The following is a 25,125-nucleotide window of genomic DNA, read 5'->3' as shown; positions in this document are numbered from 1 at the left end:
ATAGGCTTTTTCAGACATGTGCTTATGAAGTCATTAAAATTTAGGCTGTTTGATAACTTTGATGTAAAATGGCATACTTTCCCAGCAGATATGATATGTACTACATTACTTTTGAGAAAAGATAAGACAGTTTATTTTTTAATCAGTGACGAATGGTACAACAGCTGTAAATAGCTACAACGTTGATAACAATGAAAATCAACTGTAATGGCACACCTACCCATTACTGATGTATTCATTGAAGAGACACCTCCTGAACCCCCGGAGAAAAACTTACAGACCATGTATACGATCATGTTGGGTGAGAAAGAAGCACCCACCGCAAAACACAAAAGAAGAAGGGGTGAAAGAAGGTTTGTAGAGCGTCGACCAAACCTACAATGGAAGAAGAGGGAATATAAAACTCATGTAATATATATTTCTTACAGTATAAGTCAAACATTCCTCTTTATTACTCAGCTTTCCTACTAATCACCCCACTGTGTATGTCCTACAATGAAGTCACGCCATGCGAAGGAGTTAAGGTACATCAAGTGAACTGTTTATGATTTCCATTGACAGTCTGACAAAAATGTTACTGCCTGTTAGCACTGGTAAACAACACGGAAGATATCTTTAATATTACTCTGTAGTTATTGGGAGAGCACACAACTTTCTTCAACAGCAGAAAATAAAAGATGAGAGGTGGGGGGGGGGGGGCAAAGAGGAGAAATTAGCAAGAGGTGTTGAAACACACAAGGAGCTGAATGAAAAAAAACATTGATGAAATTGAAGAAAGCAGCCCTGAGGCAACCATTAACCACAAAACAGTATGAGCTTTGGCTGTTATACAGGACTGGTTAAGTGAGGAGAAAACGCCAGCAGGAAAAGTTACAGGGACCTTAAACAAGCGCTGCTGTTATTATCTGTATCTGTTGAAAATTCCAACACCTCGGTCCCTCCCCATTTTGATTCAAACAAATCAGGTAAATCAAAAAGGAGGAAACACACAAGGGCAGGAAGTAAAACAAAAGTGGAAACAAAGGGATCACAAACTACACTCAAAAAAAGCAACATGGTTGTCTGTTTTATCAACATAAGTACAACATGTTGCTTCTATTATATTAATTCATATTTAGTTGTTAAACATTTTTAATTCATGTAGTTTTAACATGAAATGCAAAATCCTTAAAACTACAAGATTGCTTTCTGTCAACACAACCTAAAGGGTTTAGGGAGGAATCCCATCTGCAATACCTCTCGTCCAGAATTGGCAGTAACGAGGACATCTACGGTGGAGAAATGTCTTAATCAGTAAGCACTTATTTTAAAGGCTACCAAGTCAAGATCCATATTTAGGGCCCGAGCACCACCGGTGGTGGCGAAGGCCCTATTGTAACCCTAGGGTTTCATAAAATAGAAAATTGCAGGTTTGGACCCCTGAACGTTAATGAAAGCGCGAGTATTTTTGCACACTCATTGGGTCTGGTGAAAATTGCAAGTTATTATAGGTCTCGCAAAAAAATTCTCAGTAGCGCCCCCTAGAGGTAAAAATAACAACCTACACGTCGAGTTTTTTGAGCTACATACGTGAAAAATTGTACGCATATTCATGACATCAGGACGCACAAAAAAGCCTCTTGCACCCATATCCCAAACTCAACAGGAAGAGCGCTACCTAGCTTTGAACATAAAAAAACGCAGCCAAAATAAGGGTGCATACTTTTGAGAGCTCCTCCTAGAGTTTTTATCCGATTCAGTCCAAACAAAGCACATTCTATAGCAGACATATTGAGGATTAAATTAGTGTTAAAGGAATTCTGTTCCGATTAAAATTGTGGGCGTGGCATGTGTTGAGGCGGGGCATCAAAATGCAAGTGAGAAACAAGCCCTGCAGAACTCATTTAAACAGCAAGAAGGAGATCCAGCAGCAAAAATCTGTTGTGATGAGTCAAGCTGCACACCTGGAAATAAAGGACAACACCATCCAGGAGTTACAGGACAAATTACAAAACAAAATGGAGGAAACTAAAATGCTTGTCCAAGCATTTGCTGAAGGAAGTAAGTACTTTCATTATCCTTGTTTAAAAAACTATTCATGTAGTTACTAATTAATGCTTAAACAATACATGAACAAACATTGGTATCATCAAACTATCCCTACAACTTCAACAAAGCAGTGTGACAACACAACAACAACACAATTGACAAAACAATGCACACTTTTCTAATGCAAAACATCATTGCCTAATGTATCTTTCTATGTTTCAACTCTTCAGTGGATGCAGACTGGATAGATGACCAAGAAGGACAAGCAGGTCCATCTTACAGTGCACATGGTACTTTCCTACAAATTTCATTCATATACCAATTCCTGTCTTAGTGATTCTAGTGTTTTCTTATCACACATTATAATATAAATTTAAGGTAGTAGCCTAAAAAGGCCACCAGGTGTCCCTGTTGAGCTGTTTATCACAGCCAGATTGAGCAATTCCTGCTGTTCAGCTTTCTGTTTTGCTCCTCCTGTGACACCGTAGTTCAGAGACTGTTTTGGAGATGTTACTTTTGTGCTTAGGATATTATAATATACAATTTAGCCTGATAATATGTCTATTTGCTTTTCCCACAGACAAGCTCACTCACCATGAGGCCACCTGATCAGATGCCAGCACCTTGCTGATGAACCACTTACCAGATGTACAAATACTGTTGTGTATAAGCTGTTTCTTAATTGTTGGTAACATATTATTTCTTGGACATGTCAATTACTGTTATTAATGTGTTATATTGTATTTTTGGGCTACATTTTTGAGATATTCTTCAAATGCTCCTATTTGTATTTCCTTTGACTTCTTCTTATAATTGGTAATAAATGTCTGTTTTCTAAAAATCAACCTAATTCATATAATCGCTGACTGAAACATATTAATACATAAATATAAATCAAAAAAATGTTTTTTTAAGACTTTCAACTGCCAAAGCTCCAAAAATCATCAGGCAGTGGCCAGAACAGGCGATACTGACTTTCAGGCAGTGCGTCAACGCACATACAAATTTCAATGTGAAAATGTAAAAATGATTAAAGGAATTCTGTTCAGACAAAAATAGTGGGCGTGGGACACTGTCAAGTTTGGAGGTTTTCTTGTCAATCTGCCAGAAACTTGGAACATTTGCACCACCTAAGCCAGCATATACTCTCAGATCGCGTATGTGGTGGTGGCTCGCGTAGGCGGCGGCTGCGGGTCTGCGAGGGCCCGTTCATCGCCGCTTGCGGCTTTAATTTTTGTTTGTCATTGTTTGCCTTCTCTGGGGAATAGAGTTCTATTCCAACAAACCCAGTCTGTTTTGTGGTCTTTCTCCAAACTTGACACCAACTGGGGTTAAACTAAGTTGGCACATTTAAACTGCTAAATGTAAACATTCTTGATATGTCAAAAATGTCTTATTTTCACAATAATTACTATTTTAGAGTTTATTTTCACATGATAAGAAGGTTTGTCTCACAGTTCAAATAATTTCTGATGATTGGACATATGGGCTGCACAGTGGTTCAGTGGGTAGCGCTGTTGCCTCAAAGTTAGAAGGTTCCATGTTTGAGTCAAGTGCCTTTATGTGTGAAGTTTGCATGTTCTCCTTGTGCATGCATGGGTTTTATCCGGGTACTCTGGCTTCCTCGCACAGTCCAAAAACATCCTCACCAGGTTAATTGGTCTCTCTAACTTGCCCGTAAATGTGTGTATGCGTGAGTAGTTGTCTGTCTTCCGCCCAAAGTCAGCTCCCTGCAACCCTGAACGGGATAAGCGTTCAAGATAGCGGATGGATTGAACTTACTTTAGTTTTGTTCAGTCAGCATGATTAATTAGTGTTATTGTACCATTCAAAATTAAGTTGGACCCAAACATTGCAAATAAGTAATGGTAACGTCAATACTTTATGTTCAACATATTTACAATTAGTTGGTTCAACAAATTTGTGTCTCGCTAAATGAAAGCATTTTAATTGGGTGGAAATTCTTTCCATAATTTATTACGTTCACCCAACAAATTATTTCTTTGAGTGTACAAAATAAAACGGGAAACTAAACTAAACTGAGAATCACAAGAAAATATACAAAATACTACAATATGAGAACTGGATCACTAAACACAAGGAAGACATAGGATAACTTAGAACAGAATAAACATGGGGAGGAACCAAGGCATGAAACAGAAGGAATAAACAATACTAAAAATCAACTTGTGACAGTTAGCTAGCTACACACTATCGTTTACTTGTATTTCAAACACCTAGCAGTAAAATATTAGGACTTTCTAATCTGTATTAGATTATCAATATGAGATATAACAATAATGAAATGTAAGGGTCTTTACAAAAAAAAAGCTTAAGCACAAGCTTTTAAAAGAAAGTCATGTAGGATGTATCAGTGAGGGGTTCATACCTGTCCGAAATTGCCCCACTTGCCAACGCTCCAACCAACATACCAGCCATGGAGATGGACTGTGATGCTTCAATCAGACCACTCTGATCACACACCACATCAAACTGGAGACAAAGAGGGTGAAAGATGGAAAGGGGGTATAATACTGTGAAAGGACAACTGAAAGCAGAGACATAGTGAGAAATTATAGTCCCAATACACTGAACATGAAACCTCTTCTGGCTTTTTAGTGGTTTTAGAAGTAATATTAAAAACATACAAAGCTTTTTTTGTTCATTTGTTTACCTCTGTCACAATAGTGTAAGTCCCTTTGGGTGCATCATAGTGCCATCCATCTATGCATCCTGTTGTGCTGTTAATCCCATACGCTTCAATAGTTTCCAAATCCAAATCCACAGGTGTGAACATTTCGCAGCTCTCATACACTCCATCCTTGTTCACAGGCAGGGTGAGATTTCTTTGTCTCTCATCTGTCAGGTTGGGCCCTCGCTCCAAGATCCAGTTGGTGTTACAGTGATGAGGAAAACTAATCCCCACAAATACCTGACCAATCAAGTCAAAAGCACCAAAAATGGTGGGGAGCCATAACACAACCAAAAGCCTCTTCTGAAACAAACCAAACTCCCCAACCTCTTTCAGGATCTCACCAAAGTTGCTCATGTTGACATGCGACTGAATTTGTTTTGCTTCCTCATCAAAGTGAAGAGTAGCCAAAGCGCGCCAAGCTCTGAGGGCTCATCAACACCCACACCTGTGTTAATGTGTAACAGGGAAGTTTATAGTAGCGAGTAAGATTGCACCTCAGTCAACCGTCTATTGAATTATCAAGAACTTCAAGAAGAGAGGTTCAATTGTTGCCAAACAGGCTCCAGGGCACCCAAGAAAGTCTAGCAAGCGCCAGGACCGTCTCCTGAAGGTGTTACAGCTGCGGGATCGGGGCACCACCAGTGCAGAGCTTGCTCAGGAATGGCAGCAGGCAGGTGTGAGTGCATCTGCACACACAGTGAGGCGAAGACTTTTGGAGGAAGGCCTGGTGTCAAGGAGGGCAGCAAAGAAGCCACTTCTCTCCAGTAAAAACATCAGGGACAGACTGATATTCTGCAGAAGGTACAGGGACTGGACTGCTGAGGACTGGGGTAAAGTCATTTTCTCTGATGAATCCCCTTTCCGATTGTTCGGGGCATCTGGAGGAAGGCTTGTTCGGAGAAGACGAGGTGAGCGCTACCATCAGTCCTGTCTCTTGCCAACAGTGAAGCATCCTGAGACCATTCATGTGTGGGGTTGCTTTTCGGTCAAGGGAGTGGGCTCTCTCACAATCTTGCCTAAAAACACAGCCATGAATAAAGAATGGTACCAGAACGTCCTCCGAGAGCAACTTCTCCCAACCATCCAAGGGCAGTTTGGTGATGAAGAATTCCTTTTCCAGCATGATGGAGCACCTTGCCATAAAGCAAAAGTCATAACAAAATGGCTCGGGGAACAAAACATTAAGATTTTGGGCCCTTGGCCAGGAAACTCCCCAGATCTTAATCCCATTGAGAACTTGTGGTCACCCGTAAATTCTGACAAACTCCAAGCATTGATCATGCAAGAATGGACTGCCATCAGTCAGGATTTCGTCCAGAAGTTGATTGACAGCATGCCAGGGAGAATTGCAGAGGTCTTGAAAAAGAAGGGTCAACACTGCAAATATTGACTTATTGCATGAATTCTGTGTAATTCTCAATAAAAGCTTTTGATACTTATGAAATGCTTCTAATTGTATTTCATTATACCATAGAAACATCTGACAAAAACACCTAAAAACCCTGAAGCAGCAGACTTTGTGAAAATGTAATATTTGTGTCATTCTCAAAACTTTTGGCCATGACTGTACAGTAACGGCTTTTAGTGTACATTGTTCTAAGTTATTAATATTTAACCAAGCACATTCCAAGAGTCCAATATGGTTAAAAAAATACACATTGTCAGCTTTTATTTTGGAACAACAGTTGGCATATGTCCAGAAACTAGACTAGTGTGGACAAGAAAACATAATAAGCAATGATAAAGATAATGACAAAGAAAACACACACAGACTGATACAGGCTCAAAATACTGAATAAGGGTCAATGATTATGGTACAGGAGACGATTGTTCAAATTGTTATGTGGTTCCAGTGTGTACAAGAAAGAAACCCACTTGTCAATCTGTAATATATCACAAACTTATCATATTATTGCACTGTAAAAAGGGATTTTAAGTTTTAGTTACCTCAGCTCACTTTCTTAAGTCAGTTCAACTTAAATGTCAGTTTTACTTGAAATAACAAGTAAAATAGTGTCCAACTAATCAGTCCAAGTATAGTTCAGGTAACATAGATTTCCTTGTTGATACAACTAGATGTACTGTAAGTATGGCCCCTGCACAAATGCACAGGAAACCCCTTATAGTCACTGGACCAACCTTTACAATGCCATGTGCTGCAAGAGACACTCGGTTTGGATCAATGTTTGAAGCTAAGTGTTTACCAAAAGAGAAATGTTCAATGTGTGATATTTGTAGACTTTTTTACTGCTTAGTTTCTGTTTTTATACCTACATAGTTTTTATATAGTGAGAGCACTCTTCTGTTATTCTGCTTGCAGTTTTATAAGCTAAGTGTTTACTTCTAGATAAATATTAAACACAGTTGCCATATTAATCCATTCTTCATGATAGCATTCTGATGCCAAGTCAAAGACATACAGAAAAGCTATTGTCAGTTTTGACATTGAATAAAGTATTTTGAATGTTGTCCCATGTTGAGAATTAACTTCGATGTAGTATTTTTTGAAAATTGAGGCTTAGGTTGTTTTAAGAAATGACAAGTTCTTGTTTTTTTAATGAACGTAATGTTACAAGTAAGATCAATGAGTCAGGAAAAAGTTACCTGGCTGCCTTAAAAAGATAAGTTGATTCAACAAAACACTTAGTTGAGCTAACATTTTAGACATGTTTGCAGAAGTATTAATTATAAATTGATCCAACAAGATGCTTAGTTCAGGCAAGTTACATTTTCATGTTTTTACAACTCAATATACTTGTAGAAACATGTTGATCTAATTTGCTTTTTCATTTTTTTTTCTACTATGATTTAAGTTTGTAAAACTAATTAATTTATCAGCACTGTCTTTGTCACCCCAACTAATAAAGCTAAGTTTAAGGAACTAAGACAAAAGTGGAAACAACTTAAATTTCTTGGCTTGCTGAACTTAACATTTTAAGGCAGCCAGGTTAAAAATTATTTTAAGTTGAACTAACTTATTTTTTCTTACAGTGTGCCTCTATCTTTAAGTTTAGTCGAACAGGTGTCACTTTTCCCCAAATTGCCTCCAGTAGAGATAAAACAATACAATAATTAAACACTCGGGTACAAGTACATTTGCACACAAAGGAGATAAGGAAGGAGACATGGTCATAAAAATGATACATATCTATGGAATAGAGAAACAACACAATACAATGTGACTTTGTATATCAATAAAAGCCAGAGGAAAAATGTGGCTATAGTCCAAATCTGGAAGAAACGACCTACAACTAGAAACACACCTTTGGTCAGACAACCCTTGTTTTGAGGGTAAGCCTTTGAAAAAAAGAAAACAGATCACTTTTTAAGCTTTAAATAGCCTCACACCAAACTCTCAGAATACCCCTTATCTCTCTTTTTGCCTGAACGTGCTTTGTAATCAGTAACTGCAGCTGTACTCGTTTTTCCCTTGGGATTTTTCCCTTTTTTATTCTCCTGATTTATGTGAAAAGCTGGAACTTTGTCAAGAAAATTACTGTCAAACCAAAAGTCATTATTATTCAAACGTTTTTTACAGTGAAAGTCGGAGACAACAGAGTGACTGTTTTTGTGTAACCAGTTTTCCATTATGGAGACTTGAAAAATCAATTCAACGTGTTAAAGTAAACATCACTTTATAGAATGTTTTAAGCAGAATTACTCATAAATTGGCACTAGCTGGTTTTTCTTCTTCTCTGGGTTTTATCTTTTATTTTAGATTTTTCATGGAGCTTTGAAATTAAAAGTACAAGACTGAAAAGGTTCTCTTTGAAAGAGAGTAAGGGAGTCAAGCATGTGAGGCTTATCTCTACTATCTCTACCTCAAATTTGCACATAGTACATTGTCACATTCAATTGCACTATTTACATACCAAACTCTGATCAGTCCATTCCTCACACATGCACAATATTTAAATTTGTATATTTATTATTGTTTAAGTATGCTTTCTCCTTGCGGTGTAAATTCTCTTGCTTGTCTTCTTTTTTAAAATTGTGTGTGTCTTATTGTGGCTTTATACAGGACCTGAGAATCAAAATTTCGTTCCATCTCATGCGACAGCTTGTGTTGGTATGACAATAAAAAACCTTGAATCCTCCTCCTCTTTAAATGAAGAGTTATACAATCAATCAATCTATCCATCTCTATCAATCTTTATTTCTATAGTGCCAGCACAACAGATATTATCACAAAACGCTTTATAAACAGAGCAGGTCTAGACTGTACTCATCTTTATCCACCATGAGCAGAGCACTTTGCAGAATTTACAATTACAGCAGCAAGGAAAAACTTCCTTCTAACAGGCAGAAACCTTGTTGTTGAAAATGTTACATTAGATATTGATTTCAGTAGAAATACATCAGTGAGAAGTTGCTTTAACCAAGACATTCCCTACAACAGCGGAGCTATACAGATACACAAAGAAATCCACTGGAGAAAATTGACTGGGGCTTGCCATGTGCACAAAATAGAATAGAATAGAATCGAATAGTGTCAGCCCCAATTATTTTGTTGACAGTTGTCAAGAATGAACACCGAATAATTTGTTCAGGTCTCAGAAAACATGTATTGTGGTCACATATAAAGAAGTACAGCGCTGGTCTCAAAATGACAGAGCTCGCGCAGGAAATCAGAAAAAAGACCCCCAAATCATGGATATCATAATCTTATATAGAGATACATCTTGAAAGGGGTACAGGAAGTATGCAGCCAACTCCTGTTGGCCTGGAAGTTAGGTGTCGTATGCAGCCGTCTCCGTATTGGCTCTAGTCTCCAGCACACATACCTCAATCAATACACATGTCTTCACACATGCTTTACTATTGTGCATTGTAACCAATAAATCTGTGTGTATGTTGCTTCTTGGCATGCAGCTGTCCTTGAAGCAGAGGTAATAACTCCAAGTTTGTTCTTGAGTTATCAGGTGAGGGTAACAGTGCTCTCAGCTGACCTACTTATAGTACATCTTGAGGTGACATTATACAATGAGGCCTTTACTGGCCATAATATCTCTATAAAGCATTTTAGTATTTCTATAGGTTATAAGATATTATCAAATTAAGTCAAATTATCACAATAGAATAGAAAGTCTTTACTGCCATTGCACAGTGCACAACAAAACCAGAAAGCTTTAGTCTAAGGTGCAGCAAGGCAATTTTGGAGCTTTGGCAGGGGTGAGTACAGACTGGGGTGGCCCAATTAGGATACAGACATAGGTAGGGGTGGCTTATACATCTATAATTTAAATATCATAAAGCTATAGTTATATTTCTGTTTTTGATTTCTTGACTTTAAAAAGAAACACCGCCTGAAGGGCAACACATTGACTTCTTTAATGAATTCCTGAAGGACTTAAAAAGAAGATGTTTGTCCAAATTCCTAATTAGAGGCACTAATTATCTACATTTAAATACAAAGAAAGCTACCGCCAACCTGTTCACACATACCAAATAGTTGATTGAACATAAATATGGCCTCTGACAAGGCAAAAAGCCAAAAATGGTTTGGATTTTGGGGTGGCACTGGCCTCCCTTGAAGTCTGATTGGCCATCCCAGCTGCCACTCTTCTTGTTACACCCTTGGGTCTTTGTTGAAGGCTATGGGGGCAGACAGTTGTGTCTTAACCTAAGGTGTGTTTTGGGGGTCGTCTCATGACTTGATGGGCAAAACAGGAAACCAAAGTCACTTGTTTTGAGGGAGTATATTTATCAAGATTTAAGTCTAAATTTAGTGACCCGTGATGAACATTAAAGCTTCTCTCGTCATTATTTGTCTTCAGTAGCAAGAACACATCCACTCACTGTCAAGTAGAATATCTTATGATATTGATGACAAACTTGATTCTGATCCTAAATGGAAATGGAAAAAACATAATGTTAATCAGTTTGTGCTTTATTAAAGGTATAGTGGACTAGCTGGGGGTTAAACATATGCTGTCACAACACCTATAGGACGAGGAGTGTGTAGTGTTTGGAGGAATCTGGTGTTGAGGACACAGATTACAACCATTTTATAACTGCTCCTCTCACTCTCACAATCTTAAGGGAAAAAAACTTGTGTATCAGGGATAATCTGTGTTTGTGAAATTAAAAAACACAGTGAGGAGTTTTGGACTGCTATAAATGGACAAAATAAGTTAACTTATTAATGTATTAACCCTGCTGTTATGTTGTGGGTCAATTTGACCCATTCTAAAGTTCAAAAATCTTAAGAAAAATTTTAAAAGTATTTTTTCAGTATTCAACGTAAAGAATAATTCATCAACATCACTTCATAAAATAATAAAAAGTGATACAATTTAAAATAAAACTAACAAAAATCTATGTCATATAAAACTATTGTAATTATATTTAGGACTTTCCAATGTACATTAAAAAAGTTTTAACATGAATTTTCTTAAAAACGAGTGAGTTGTCCTCATTGAACCATGAACTGTGAGGATTAAAGAACACCAATGCCCCTAAACTACATGCGTTTCAACCGGAGGAATCAGGGTGTAAATTTAGTTCAGGGGTAGTTAGTCTCCCCCTGAAAAGCCCCTGCTTGGGGGGGTAGTACTTTTCAAAGGTCCTGGGACTTTCGGCTGAGCGTAACAGTGTTTGTTGAGTTTACACAGCTGTTGAAACACAGAGGGAGTTCCTGGGATGCATACTAGTTTAGATTTTTATTAAGATTTCAAAACATTATTTAATATATTTTTTTTCTCAATATGTCACTGGCCTGATTTGCACATCTACCGGGGACTTCAGCCCGCGGACGAAATGCAGACAACAATAGGGGCACAGGAACCTTTTAGTTCCAGGGAAAGTAGTTCTGGTGGCTAAAAGACCCCGGAACTCTTGGTCGAAATGCACCTTATATCGTCAAGGGACATTAACGGGGCAATGATGAGTATTTAGTGGCATTTAGCAGAACAGACTTGGTAGACAAGGAATATAATATTCACGTTTTTGTCATTTAGTGTTCATGTTAAGTTGTTTTTTGTTCTTTCTTATATTTTGTTGTTCAGTCAGAAGTCAGTACAAAATTCTGTTTTCTGACTTTTATTCTTCAGTTCAAAGGATCCTATCTCCGTCCCAGTCTCAGCTTCTCTGAAGTGAAAAAACAAACATAATTATACATATTGTTTCACTTTTCTTTGAGCTAAATAAATATGTATAATTATGTTTGTTAGAAAGGGTTCATTAACTTACATGACTTCAGGGTGGTCTTGGAGTTCAACATTCAGCGTTTCGGGCAGAAGCAGAGAGACGCCCCCCGCAGCAATGGGGATGACACCGTAAATCAGCATGGGTATGGTGTAATGGTAAATGGCTGTGAGTCTGACCAATGGGGCAAGGATGCCCCCAACACGAGCAAACATGGAGTTCAGACCTACACCATTCTGCCTACCAGCACAGACAAGGGGGTTTAGTAATCATACAGCATGTAACAACAACAAGAAACTAACAGATTTGATGTCGCATCTCCAGGACATGCACTACCCTACCTTAGAGTGGTGGGGTACAGTTCTGCAGTATATACATAGAGAATGGTGAAACTGGCAGCAGTAGCAAACTTTCCCAGTACAGCTATGACCGTTACCACCACAGGACAATCTGAGGAGAGAATATTAAAAACTTGTATATGCAAATGTTGTGTTGATAGATAACAAAACATGTCTTGTGTTAGTTTTGGATTACCTCTTGGAATAGCAAGTATCACAAGACAAGCAGCACCGCCAAAGAACAGGAGGACTGCAAGGCATATTTTCCTCCCAAAGCGCTGGATAAGAGGCAAACAGCAAAGACGCCCTGGAAACTCCACCAAACCAAAGACCAACTGTGTGAGGTAGATATCCAGACCAAAATTGCCAACATTTAGGCTCAGTCCATCGTAAATTAGATTGGTTCCAAACCTGTAAACAGTTTGGATTTAATCTGCGTATATCTCAAAGTGAGATATGGCAGCATGGTCGTGTTTGATGTGAATACTCACCATACAAAGCTCATTTTGAGAGTCCTTTTTCTTAGATAAGGTAGTCTGAAGATGTCCAACATGCCTCCTCTTTTGGACGCATCCTCAACCTCCAGCTAACCAAACAGAATGATGATCATTTTGTGTTTGTTCACAGTTTACTTGCTTTTGATTTTGGTTGACGTCAAAGTGTGCTCTTTGGAGTTTACCTTGTCCAGAAGATCTTCTGGGACTGTCCTTCCATTTATCTTGGCTGCCTTCCTGACCTCCTTTATAGCCTCCTCCTTCCTTCCCTGGGTGATAAGCCAGCGAGCTGACTCTGGAAGAACCCTGATTGACAAAGAGGTCTATTACAAAAAGCTATGATATGCATTGTATTTTAATTCAACCACGCCTAAAATGGGGACAATAGTGTCAAAGATGCTGGTGTGGCTACTGACCAGTAAAAGATTCCAAGTACAATGACAAGAGGGCTGAAGAGCACAAACTGCAGAATCCTCCAGTTGCGGATGAAATAAGCAACACCGGACAACACCATCAGTCCAACAGGGAAGAAAGAGTTGCAGAGAATGGAGCACAGTGCAAACTTGGAGGATTCACTCCACTCTCCACCTTAAAAACAGGGTGACAAACACAAATGACATCCTTTTTTAAACGTTGCAAACGCAGTTTCGATTATGATATTTTGATGATGAACGTTTTGCCTACCTATCACATATGCATTACCAACAAGGCCTGAAATAGAGATGCCACCAACAAATTTGAGCACCATGTAAACGTAGATGTTGGGAGAGAAACCAGCTCCTACTCCAAACAACAGCAGAAGAAGAAGTGAAAGAAGGACCACAAAACGCCGACCAAACCTACAAAGAGAAATGGATTGGTTCTCTGTGATTTGCATGAGATCTTTACTCCATCTCTATTCCTTCACATTGAACCAAACAGCTCTGTGAGATTGTGGCATTGAACATCCAAATGACTTTGGACTTTTTAAAGATCTGCCCAAAGTTACACATTTTTGCTATTCAATTAAAAATCTAAAGTAAAAATGTCAAAGTTTATGTACCAGACATGGACTGATACAATTCAGAATTTTACACAGGCTTCAAAAATGTTCCCTGCTGTGAACCCGCTCTGTGATCGTTGTGGACAGACACCGGCCTCACTTGCACATATGTTCTGGACTTGTCCAAGCACCGCCACCTACTGGACCAAAATATTCCAAAGTTTATCAGAGATTTTCCAGAAATATATCAAACCAGACCCAGTTCTTCCAATGTTTGGGGTTGAGACAGATGCCATGGAGCTCTCTTTATCAAACAACCAGAAGAATGTGATATGCTTTGTGACGCTGTTAGCAAGAAGAAGAATTCTGCTGAACTGGAAACAAAAAAAACTCAAATTTATCTAGCTTTAGTGAATGATGTAATGAAGCATTTGCAGTTAGAGAAAATAAAATTCACCCTGAGAGGAAAGATAAATATGTTTTACTCAATATGGCAGCTGTTTAGACCACTATAACAAAAACAACCCCATGAAAAAATTATAAATTAACAAAATCTAGGGCACTTGACATCCTCCAAGTTGTGTTGTTGTATTGTTGTAGTATTATTACTATCTAAATTAAATGTTTATGTTATTGTTTTGGCATTTTACTTTACCTTACTTGTGTTTTGTATATCCTTTGGTTTTCATTTATACATTATTTAGTTTTTTGTGTGTTAGTTTTGAGGCATGGATAATAATGTCTCAGACTTTTGCAATTTGTATTTGGAAAAAGAAAAAAACCCAATAAAGAGATTTAAAAATAATAATAATAATAATAATGTCAACGTAGAGGCTGGATCTTATGTACCTGTCAGCCATCTGCCCTGTCACAGGTGCTCCAACCAGAAGACCTCCCATGTAGATGGCCTGAGATGCCTCAATGAAGCCGTTCCTGTCACAGACCAGGTCAAACTGAGAACAGGTAGGGAGGAGAACACCAAGTCAAATCTGCATCTCTCAGCAGCAATTTGAGAACATCATCAGCTTGACATTAGCTGTAAACCACAAAACATTGTTACTAATTCCATCAAACTTTCATTTAGGTATCCATCATAATTAAGATTTTGCCAGTTATGGCCCATGGAGGTTGATTCTCATTGTCTATATTCAAACTTTTTACTAGGGATGTGAGTGTGTTTTGTCAGCTAAATGATTAAACATGGTCACCCTTGCTAGTTGGCACCAGTATCACTAGTAGGTTAAACAAATTATGAACATTTGTATTATTGTATTCCCAAAATGCCAGTTGTATCTTACATTGTGCCATCCACCACTAGCCCGAGGCTGTTGCTCCGGTTAACGGCTACTGCTGTAATGCTACCATGCTCTACTACCTGGATGTAAACAAGCATAACAGATGGTATCTCGTGGTTTGGTAGTGTTTTGATCTAGAAAATATAGATAAAGTTGTAGGTCGACTGTGTCTGGTGAACACTTGACCAGAGCATGTGTAACCCCTGCAGATATGTTTATTGACATTTTGTTAAATGCAAACAACACAAAACCAAGACAGCACACAGACAGTGACACACAACAACAACAACAACAACAACAACAACAACAACAACAATAATAATAAATATTATATTAAAATGTAAATGATATAGAGAAGTGTATACAATTCAATACATATAATTAGATAGAAAAATACATTAAATAAATAATTAACTAAGTAGATAAATACAAAAATTAAATTAAATTAAATGTTATTGAAATTCCCTCAGGGAGCCTCTGACTAAGTGTTTGATTCTCTCCAGCTTGACAAAGTGAAGGATGTCCTTCAACCACACTATATGGGAAGGAGATGTGGAGGATGGCAAACCAATTCACACCATTTACTCATAGACTCTGTGATCCTGTAATTAGCTGGGTTAAATAATTTGTGGTCGTTTCGAGTGCTTCCTGACTGTTTACTTACCTTAAGACTATTCTGTTAGTGTTAGTCTGTTTAAATGACTGAAATTAAATCAGTTGTTTTGGATCTCCTTTTTACAGCATTAACTTGACATATAGAGGAATATCCTTGCTTTAAAAAGTCTCAATGCAATATGCAGAAAAAAAACATAAATTTAATCAAAGCTTTGGTTGTATATTTATATATTCTGTATATTTGATGCTCATGCTTGCCATTAACATGCCTACAAGCACACAAAAGAAAAATCAGTGCAGTCATTTTTGCCAAGACATACTTCTGACTTTTCTGATACAGCAGATAACTCACTCTAGTCACTGAGAAATACACACTATGGAACTAATTTACCCCCTGAGCATATGTCTTACCTCAGTGTAAATGCTGGCAGCAGCTCTGGGTGCATCATAGACCCATCCATCTATGCATCCTGTTGTACTGTTAATCCCATATGCTTCAATTGTTTCCAAATCCAAATCTACAGGTGTGAACATTTTGCAGCTCTCATACTTCCCATCCTTGTTCACTGGCAGGGTGAGATTTCTTTGTCTCTCCTCTGTCAGGTTAGGCCTGAGCTTCAGGATCCAGTCAGTGTTACAGTGATGTTGGAAGTTCAGGCCTGTGAACACCTGACAGATCACATCAAAAGCTACAAAAACAATGGGGATGCATAACGCAGCCACCAAACGTTTCTGAAACAACCCGAACTCCCCGATCTCTTTCAGGATCTGTCTGAAGTCACTCATATTAGTTTCTGAATGTGCTCTGAGTGCAACAATGGGCAGAGAGAGGTCTGATTTTCGGGCAATGTTCAGCAATGAACAACAAACTGGAGTCACTCCAGATCAGCAAGTTAATGGTTGTCTGATCATGACAGTGCTTTTGAGAACTGCTGAAAAAACAGACTACAGCAGACTCTTAAAATGGGAGTTGTCATGATCCCTCAGGCTGAAGTCCAGCTGTTGTTCTGGAGCTGGGCTGGATCAGTGCCCCCCCTCCCAATGTCCATCCTTGGACCTGAATATTTAGACTTAGATATGAATCAAAGCATTTATGAAATAGTTAGAACAATCTATTAATTATGTTTTATACAAATGGGTCAAAACAGTGCAACATCATCTTTTAATGGGAATACAGGCCTCCACCTATTACCTGCTGCTACTTAATGTGCATATCTTTAAACATGCTTAGCCTCTTCTTTAAGTTATATTTTCATTTTATTTAATTAAGAAATGAGTCTTTGTTAATATAAATGATTTTTTTTTGCCTGCTGTACTAATTAGCAGCTCATAGATTAACACACCTGACGTCATGTAAATTGATTAACTGTGTTTTATCATGCTACATTCAGTGGCGGAGCCAGGGGGTGGCCAGGGGTGGCCATGGCCACCTCTGAAAACTGATTGGCCACCCCTGTGGCCACCTGGAAATTCTTAAACATGATTGGCTGTTTAAATTGTCAGAGGCATTACTTATATTCAAATCAGCTATTGCGTTTCAGCAAGCTGCAGAGACAGTAGTTTCTGTAGATTTAAATATTATTTTAGTTGATGCTTTGACTTTGGACAATCATCTTCATTTTGAGTCCTTAAAGAGTTCAGTTCAGCAGATTTAAATATTCACTCTGTCAAGTTAGATTTTTAATGTTAACGTTAGAAATCTACAAAAATGTAACATTTGTTCAATTATTTTATAAAAAGAAGTTAAAGTTGATGTGATTATTAGAAGTAACCATCCTAGGTTTGGGGTAAGCCCCTAATGTTTTCCACGCCTGGCCACCCCTTCACCAGTCAGTGTCCCGGTTTGGCCACCCAAGTTAAAACTGTGTGGCTCCACCACTGGCTACATTGTAAGTTTCATTCTTTCTAATGCTTCACAGATGACCTGTAGCAATTGAAATAGGCGCAGGGGGGGATTCATTCATAAGTGAAAAAACTCAAGTAAGTGCACAGCATATTTACATGAACATCATTTAATAGAATCATTCACATTGAAGTTCTTCACAGTCAAATTGACATACATTTAAAAAACAAAAACAAAGTAAACATAATTTAATGTAAGCTTTGCACTACAGTTACTCCACTCTGATAAATTATTGACATTGATATAAGTTAAGAGCAAACATACTCCTTTTCTGTAAGCCACACACACAAACACACACACACTTAGCTATACACATACACACAAACACACACATACACAAGAATAAACACTCTTACAACCACAATTCACAATTTTGTGCCTTCCCCTAATGTTTCTTCATCTGTAGGGGATCCTAGCTTAATAACCATCACTGGATCTCTGAAAACAAAAACAAGAAAATGATTATACAGAGAGTTGACAAGATTTGTGCAGTGGAATAAGCATTCTCTTGTGAAATGGTTCACCAACTTACATGAGTTCAGGATGATCCTGGAGTTCAACATTGAGGGTTTCTGGTAGTAATACACAAAATGCTGAAGCAGTAATTGGAACGAAGCCATAAATCAGCATGGGGATGGTGTGATGGTAGACTATCAGCAGTCTGATCAGAGGAGCGAGGATGCCCGCAACACGAGCAAACATGGAGTTCAGACCTACACCATTCTGCCTACCAGCACAGACGAATCAGGAATCAGAAATCATGTAGAATGTAACAATTCAAAGATGAGCTGACATTTAGATGTTTTATCTCTGGGGAGGCTTAACTCACCTTAGAGTGGTAGGGTACAGTTCTGCAGTATAAACGTAGACTACGGAGAAACTAGCTGTTGCAGCAAATTTTCCAAGTACTGCTATGACTGTTACCACTACAGGGAGATCTGATGAGCAAACAACAGACAGGAAAAGAGACACAGTTGTATGATAAATGAATTAAATATTTGTATTGTAAGAAAGCAAAACATGTCTTAGAGAAGAGTGTATCTTTGGGTGTTAAAAGATCAGAAGTTGAAGAATACTGTTAAAAAATCAAAACACAACATTTTACAAGACCTGTCATAAACTGCAACAGCATTTCCCCTAATGCAAAAAAAAAAACCCTGCAGCATTCCACAGAACACCTTCTCAAAGTATTTCATGGGTAACAATCATAATTCACAAAATTTAAAAAAAAACTTCAGATTTTCAGATTCATTAGAGGTGGTTGGAGTTTTAGAGATGGGTTTTGCCAATCACAAACAAGAAGTAGTGTCCTATTCCTTCCTTTGATTTGAAGTGCTATTTTGAAATGTTATGTTTCATGGAATGTTGTGCTTTTTTAAATGTTTCTGTGTCGTGAAATTATTTCATGATTTCTTAAAGCTGCTGTGAGGAGCCATAGACCCAGAGCCAACTTTGGCAGTTTTTGGCGTTGCTCAGAGAGATCTGAATCTCACACAAGCTCAGGTCCACGCTGTTGCCTTATCGTCACTATTAGCAAGACGTCTAATTATATATAATTGGAAATCTAGCTCCTCCCCTATGCATAGCCGCTGGGTTGAGGAGGTAATGGGCCATTTGAAGTTGGAAAAGCTCAGATACACCACTCAGGGTTCAGTTAATAAATTCCATAAAATATGGAAACCAGTCCTGGACCATTATAATAACATCTACACTACAAGAACTGTAATTTAAAGCCTGTAGCGGCTGACCATAATCACGGAGAATCGCTGTAGAATCCTGACTTTTTAGTAAACTGTAGTAAACTGTTATTTTATTTTATTTTTGTATGTTTTTTCTTGTATTTTGCTTAATTTCCTTTTGTGATTTATTTTATATATTTGTGTGTGCATGTATGTGTATACTTATTATTATTATCATGATCACTATTATTATATTTGTTATTATTTTTGCTGTTATCTACTCATGTAATTGGTTAATTATCCTTTCTACTCTTGGTTTGTTGGCCAGTCTCCCAGGGGGGAGGGGCAGGTGGGTTGCAAATGTTTGCATAATGTATAACCTGTAATTACTTGAAAAAATCCAATAAAAACATTTGAAATAATAAAGCTACTGTGAGAAACTTTTGGTTTGTATAGATTCTGGCGCCCCCTTTTGGACAAAGTGATACCTCTTATCTCTTGTCCTGTACATATAAAATTAGTGTCTTCAGACAATAACCTCATCCTGTTGTCTTTTAACATTTCGATTTATCACACAATGTGACTATTTGCCATGAAAACAGCCAAAAAAGGGTGTTTCTACAGCGAGATGTCAATCATCTGTTCCGACGCCGACCCCCTCAGAGTGGTGTCAGGCATTAAAAATGACAACAGAGAAGCTATCAGTGTTGTTGTGGATGGTCTTGGTTGTTTTTGAGGGTCATAAAAAAGCATCAGTATCAGATTCAGTCTGTTTCTCAGCCAGTTCAAAACTCCTCATAGTGCCTTTAACTATTGTGCCCAATAAAGTGTTGTGTTTTAACCCTCAGAGCTGATTTAAGTTGTCCCAACTTTCAAGACAAATTACACTGCAACATAACTGATATTATAAGACAACAAATTACCTTCTGGAATAGCAAGTATAACAAGACAAGCAGCACCTCCAGCAAATAAGACCGCTGCTTGGCTTTTTTTTCCTCCCAAAGTGCTGGATAAGAGGCAAACTGCCTAAACGTGCCGGAAGTTCTACTAAACCAAAGATGAACTGTGTGAGGTAGATATCCAGACCAAAATTGCCAACATTCAGGCTCAGTCCATAGTACATCAGACTTGTTCCAAACCTATAAACAGAGTGGAAGGGATAACTTCAGTTCAGCAACAAAGGTATAACTGTAGATGTGGTGGCAGCTTGTAGATGGAATGAATACTCACCAGACATAGCTCATAATAAGAGCACGTTTTCTTAGATATGATAACCTGAAGATATCCAACATGGTTCCTTTTTTTGCAGTATCCTCAACCTCCATCTTAATAATACAGATGCACATTTTTGGTTATCATATGTATGTCATACCTTTACAGTGTTTGGTTTAGGTTGAAGCAAAAGCATGTTTGATGTACCTTACCTTGTGCAGCAGATCTTCTGGTACCTTCCTCCCATTTACCTTGGCTGCCCTCCGGACCTCCTTGATGGCCTCCTCCTTCTTTCCCTGGGTGATGAGCCAGCGAGCTGACTCTGGAAGTACCCTTAAAGATATATATAAAGCATCATAATAGCATATTAAGACATGCTCTAAATACTATTTAGTCCATGACTAGAACAAGAGGTAAGCATCTAGAATCTTGAATTAAGATTGTTTGCTAACCAGTAAAAGATTCCCACAACAATGACAAGAGGGCTGAATAGCACAAACTGCAGGATCCTCCAGTTGCGGATTAAGTAGGCAGTGCCAGATAAAATCATCAGTCCAAGAGGGAAAGACGAATGGCAAATAATGGTGCAGAAAGCAAACTTGGAGGAATCACTCCACTCTCCACCTTTGAAGCAATAATAGAAGGAAAGGGAGCGGTAAAAAGTACAACATCATTTCATGACACTTTTTAATATGAAACACAAAAATGAACATGTTACCTACCTATCACAAAAGCATTAGCAATAATGCCTGAAATAGCAATGCCACCCAAAAATTTGAGCACCATATAGACATAGATATTGGGTGAGAAGCCAACTCCGACTCCAAACAACAGCAGGAGAAAGTGTGAGAGCAGAACCACAAAGCGTCGACCGAACCTAGAGAGAGAAAAGGAGAAGTGGTAGTTACTAAGGTGTGATAAAAAACACATTTAAATTGTAACATGGACACCACCAATGGATCAGTCCTTGTACAGTATATCAAGCCCTAAATGTGGCAGGAATTGTATCACATTGTTGCAGTATTATTCCTCCAAGCATTGGAGGGAATCAGAGAACTTAAATCATAAGGGTAGCATGAATATGTCCATGCACCTTGTTAATGTGCATGAGTCTAGTGGTTGCTACAATTAAGGACAAAAAACTTGATGGTTGTGTTATAAAGGTAAGTCCATCGTGCTTGTGTCCTTCCCAAAGCCAACATGGAAGTGCAAAAAACAGCAGTTCATCACCTGTCCACTTGAGGCTGGATCCAAAAGCCAAGGGAACCCCATTAGCTCCCATGTTAAAATGCCCATTTAGATATTTGGAAATAAACATGCTCACAGTCTGGTACTTCTTTCTTTATCTGTACACACTAGACAGGAGGTGAACTTTTTCATCCATTTTGTTTATATTAAGGCCTACAGTTATGCATAAATCTGCGTAGTCAGAGGCATGGTGTGTTGACTGACGAGTGGGTGTATTGTAACTATTTTCCAGGAGGCTAAAGCTCAACCTCTTTGTCTGTTTTGATTGATCGAACTTAGGGGAAGGTAGCATTTCTAATATTGCAACTGCCATCGCTGGGCAGCATAGCTCCTGTGTTGCCTTTCAGTCTAAAGATTGTTGAGACTTTTATTTTGGTAAGGCTAATTTTATTTTGAAGGTCATTTTGTCATGCTTGTAGACTGCAAGTTTTTTCTAGTCCTTTCCAGAGAGTCAGTTCAGTGAGAGCATATGGCTTTGTTTCTTCCTTTTCGGACACTGTATGCGCCACAGACGCAATGTCGTAAGTATATAAATAATGTATTTAATAGTTTAATGATAATTTAAGGTTAAAATATTATATATATATTATTTACATTTAATAAAACATTTCATTTGTTGTAATTAAAAAGAGAATTCATGCACATGTAATTGCACGGTGAAAACCACGTGAAATCAGCAAATTGTAATTTTTTGTATTGTTTATTACAGTTTTCACTCTATCTGTGTATGAAGATGAGCCACAGTAAATCCACAGGAAACAATACTACGACTCAAGTCCTCTTTGTTTAATTAGAGTTTAGCTGGTTGGATAACCGCAGCTCCTACGCTGCAGCGAAGACAACAGAGCTCCTCTTCAATAACCTGAGTGACGTCACTGAGACCATGTACAGATTTTACAGTTTGTTGTCCCTCTCAACTTGAGATTCAAAAGTGTGTATGCTGTACCATCTACTCAAGGTCTCTGCCACTATCAATATGGCGGACTCAGCCAATGTGGCGTCTACATATCCTCAGTATTTGACAGGTTATTTGTGTCAGACAAGACTAATCTATTTAATTTCCCCTCTCCCTTATTGCGGTCGTTGTAATATTTTTTCTCATTTGACATTTTTTACTTTCTGATGATATACATAATTAAGGTAACAAAGTCTGCGACAGTAAAAGGAAAGAACATAAATTATTGATTTGATTCTTGTGTGAGTAGTTTGATTGTTCAGTGATCTGTTGGCCTTAGGAATCCAGAGGGAGAGGTCCTGCATCTTCATTCACATCTAATCTCAATTATACCGATGAATATGACACACAATAAATGAAGATATATACAGCACATGGAGAACAGGTGGTAGTAAATGTGTACCTGTCAGCCATCTGCCCCAACACCAGCGCTCCAACCAGAAGACCTGCCATGTAGATGGATTGTGATGCCTCGATCAAACTGCTGCTGTCACACACCAGGTTAAACTGATGACAGAAAGGATGGTAAAAGAAGACTAGAGAAAATAACACGCTAAGTTTTGGATTGTTTTCACTGTATGTATTTTTTTCATTTATGTTACAGTGGGCTAAGTTGGGAGTGGGAGACCATGGCAGTGTATGGTAATGGAGTTTACATCATGAAGAATCTCAAAGTTTTTTAGGTTTGAAAATCTTGTTTCCAACAAGCTGTTGTGTCTGTTTGTTATTGTGTGCCATCTAGTGGATCCAAATGAATGTCATAGTTTTTCATTATCCTATCTTTAATCTGCGATCCTCGGGCAAAGAACTATGGTCAGTCCCAAAACTTGTCTTAAAACAAGGGGGGACAAGGCGTTTGCAGTCCAGGCCCCACAGGACTTAAGGTTGGCGGACTTTGTGCTCCCTTTTAAATCATTGATCAAAACATACTTTTATTGAAGAGCATTTCCTGATTGTATTTGATCAAGGTGTCTTGCACAGGGTCCTGCTTTTATGTTTTTATGATTTCATGTTCTTTTAATAGCGATGACACTTGCACTGTCTGTATGGCTTTTTAAAATGCTCTTTATTTTGCACATGCCCTTGAGGCATTGTAAAGCACTTTGTAACACAGTTTTTGAAAAGTGCTCTATAAATAAAGATTATTATTATTATTATTTTCAGTAATTGTAGTATTTCGTATTTTATTGTATCATTTTTCTTCTATGTTTTCACATTTTGGAATTAGTTAATCTTGTTTGGAAATTCAATCATGATTGGGTGCAATTTGTGAGTGACTTTCATCAAAAGAGGAAAAAAAAATACTGGCCTTGCACTGACCAGGCACATGCAACACAGCTACGATTCACTGCACGTGCAATTACGAAATACTTTGGGAAAAGTATGGGTGCTCAGAAGGGACAGACACAAAGTCAGGACTGTTTACATCGCCCAAAATGTCTTGTTAAAACTGATATTTTGTTATTCTAATTATTTGTGCATTTTTTTTTTTATTGTCTATATGGTATTTTTCTGCTCCGTTTGTTGTTTTGTCTATTTGCCTGTAAGTTTTTTTATTCTTTTTCATTCCAGTCAAACTCACATTTCATCGTTTTTGGGATTTTTTCACTCTTCGACCTGGCACTATTTGGTCCTGTATGTTGTGGATATGTGCTGTTAAAAATTTTAAATCCAATAAAACTAAAGCCATAAAAAAAGAACTGTTTAAATTGCACAGAATAGTTTCTTAACTAACCCCCAAAAATACAATATCCTCTATGTCATTCCTGTCATGTTAAATACTTACTAAAACATAATTTTCTTAGTTCATATATTTAAGACCACTTCTGTAACTTTTGCAAATAAATATTTGTGATTGGCCAGTAGAAATGTGCAAGTTGTTTATAAAACATGACCTCATATCAATCACAAAAAAGAAGAGAATTTGCTCCCTGTTGAGTTATAAACAAGTTTCTCTTACCTCTGTTACAATGCTAGAAGCAGCTTTCGGTGCATCATAGTCCCATCCATCTATGCATCCTTTTGTTATGTTAATCCCATACGCTTCAATTGTTTCCAAATCCAGATCCACAGGTGTGAACATTTCGCAGCTCTCATACTTCCCATCCTTGTTCACTGGCAGGGTGAGATTTCTTTGTCTCTCTTCTGTCAGGTTAGGCCCCTGCTTCAGGATCCAGTCAGTGTTACAGTGATGTGGGAAGTTCAGGCCGGTGAACACCTGACAGATCACATCAAAAGCTACAAAAAGGCTGGGAATGCATAACGCAGCCACCAAACGTTTCTGAAACAACCCGAACTCCCCGATCTCTTTCAGGATCTGCCTGAAGTTACTCATTTTGGTGTCTGAATTAACTTACAGTGCAGCTCAGGAAAGAAAGGTCTGGCTTTAGACAACATCCAACCACCACCACCACCACCAGTCAACGTGACTGTAGTCCAGCTAGTTAATGTGTAAACTGACAATCACAGTGCTTTTACAACCTACTAACAAAAACACTACTAGAGAATTAAAATTTGACGTAAGAATCTCCCAGG

The 25,125-nt window shown here is 38.1% G+C and overlaps 2 protein-coding genes and 1 long non-coding RNA gene across 3 annotated transcripts; 1 reads left to right on the top strand and 2 right to left on the bottom strand.

Moving 5' to 3' along the window:
* Positions 1 to 266: 266 nt before the first annotated feature.
* LOC117828696 (solute carrier family 22 member 13-like) lies at positions 267 to 16,379 on the bottom strand. The gene is made up of 11 exons (XM_034705905.1): positions 16,005 to 16,379; positions 14,533 to 14,636; positions 13,386 to 13,540; positions 13,118 to 13,289; positions 12,887 to 13,007; positions 12,699 to 12,793; positions 12,404 to 12,618; positions 12,211 to 12,319; positions 11,915 to 12,109; positions 4,418 to 4,521; positions 267 to 375 (listed from the first exon to the last, which is right to left on the bottom strand). The coding sequence occupies exons 1-10, from the start codon at positions 16,377 to 16,379 to the stop codon at positions 4,491 to 4,493; spliced, it is 1,572 nt and encodes a 523-aa protein (XP_034561796.1). The 3' UTR covers positions 267 to 375; positions 4,418 to 4,490.
* Positions 1,903 to 2,740, top strand: LOC117828700. Its single transcript, XR_004634483.1, has 3 exons — positions 1,903 to 2,040; positions 2,259 to 2,318; positions 2,609 to 2,740. It is a non-coding gene; the product is annotated as an uncharacterized LOC117828700 (long non-coding RNA).
* Positions 16,380 to 17,683: 1,304 nt separating the features above from the next.
* On the bottom strand, positions 17,684 to 24,925 carry LOC117828698 (solute carrier family 22 member 13-like). Its single transcript, XM_034705908.1, is given in 11 exon segments — positions 17,684 to 17,934; positions 18,029 to 18,223; positions 18,326 to 18,434; positions 20,099 to 20,168; positions 20,170 to 20,314; positions 20,406 to 20,500; positions 20,600 to 20,720; positions 20,840 to 21,011; positions 21,110 to 21,264; positions 22,994 to 23,097; positions 24,551 to 24,925. Coding segments are annotated over 11 exon segments (1,614 nt in total). The 3' UTR covers positions 17,684 to 17,861.
* Between the last annotated feature and the right edge of the window lie 200 nt (positions 24,926 to 25,125).

Source organism: Notolabrus celidotus, chromosome 17, assembly GCF_009762535.1.
Source record: "Notolabrus celidotus isolate fNotCel1 chromosome 17, fNotCel1.pri, whole genome shotgun sequence".
NCBI classification, from domain to species: Eukaryota; Metazoa; Chordata; class Actinopteri; order Labriformes; family Labridae; genus Notolabrus; species Notolabrus celidotus.
The sequence above is the reverse complement of the archived record's forward strand: the minus strand, read 5'-3'. Positions and strand labels throughout refer to the sequence as shown.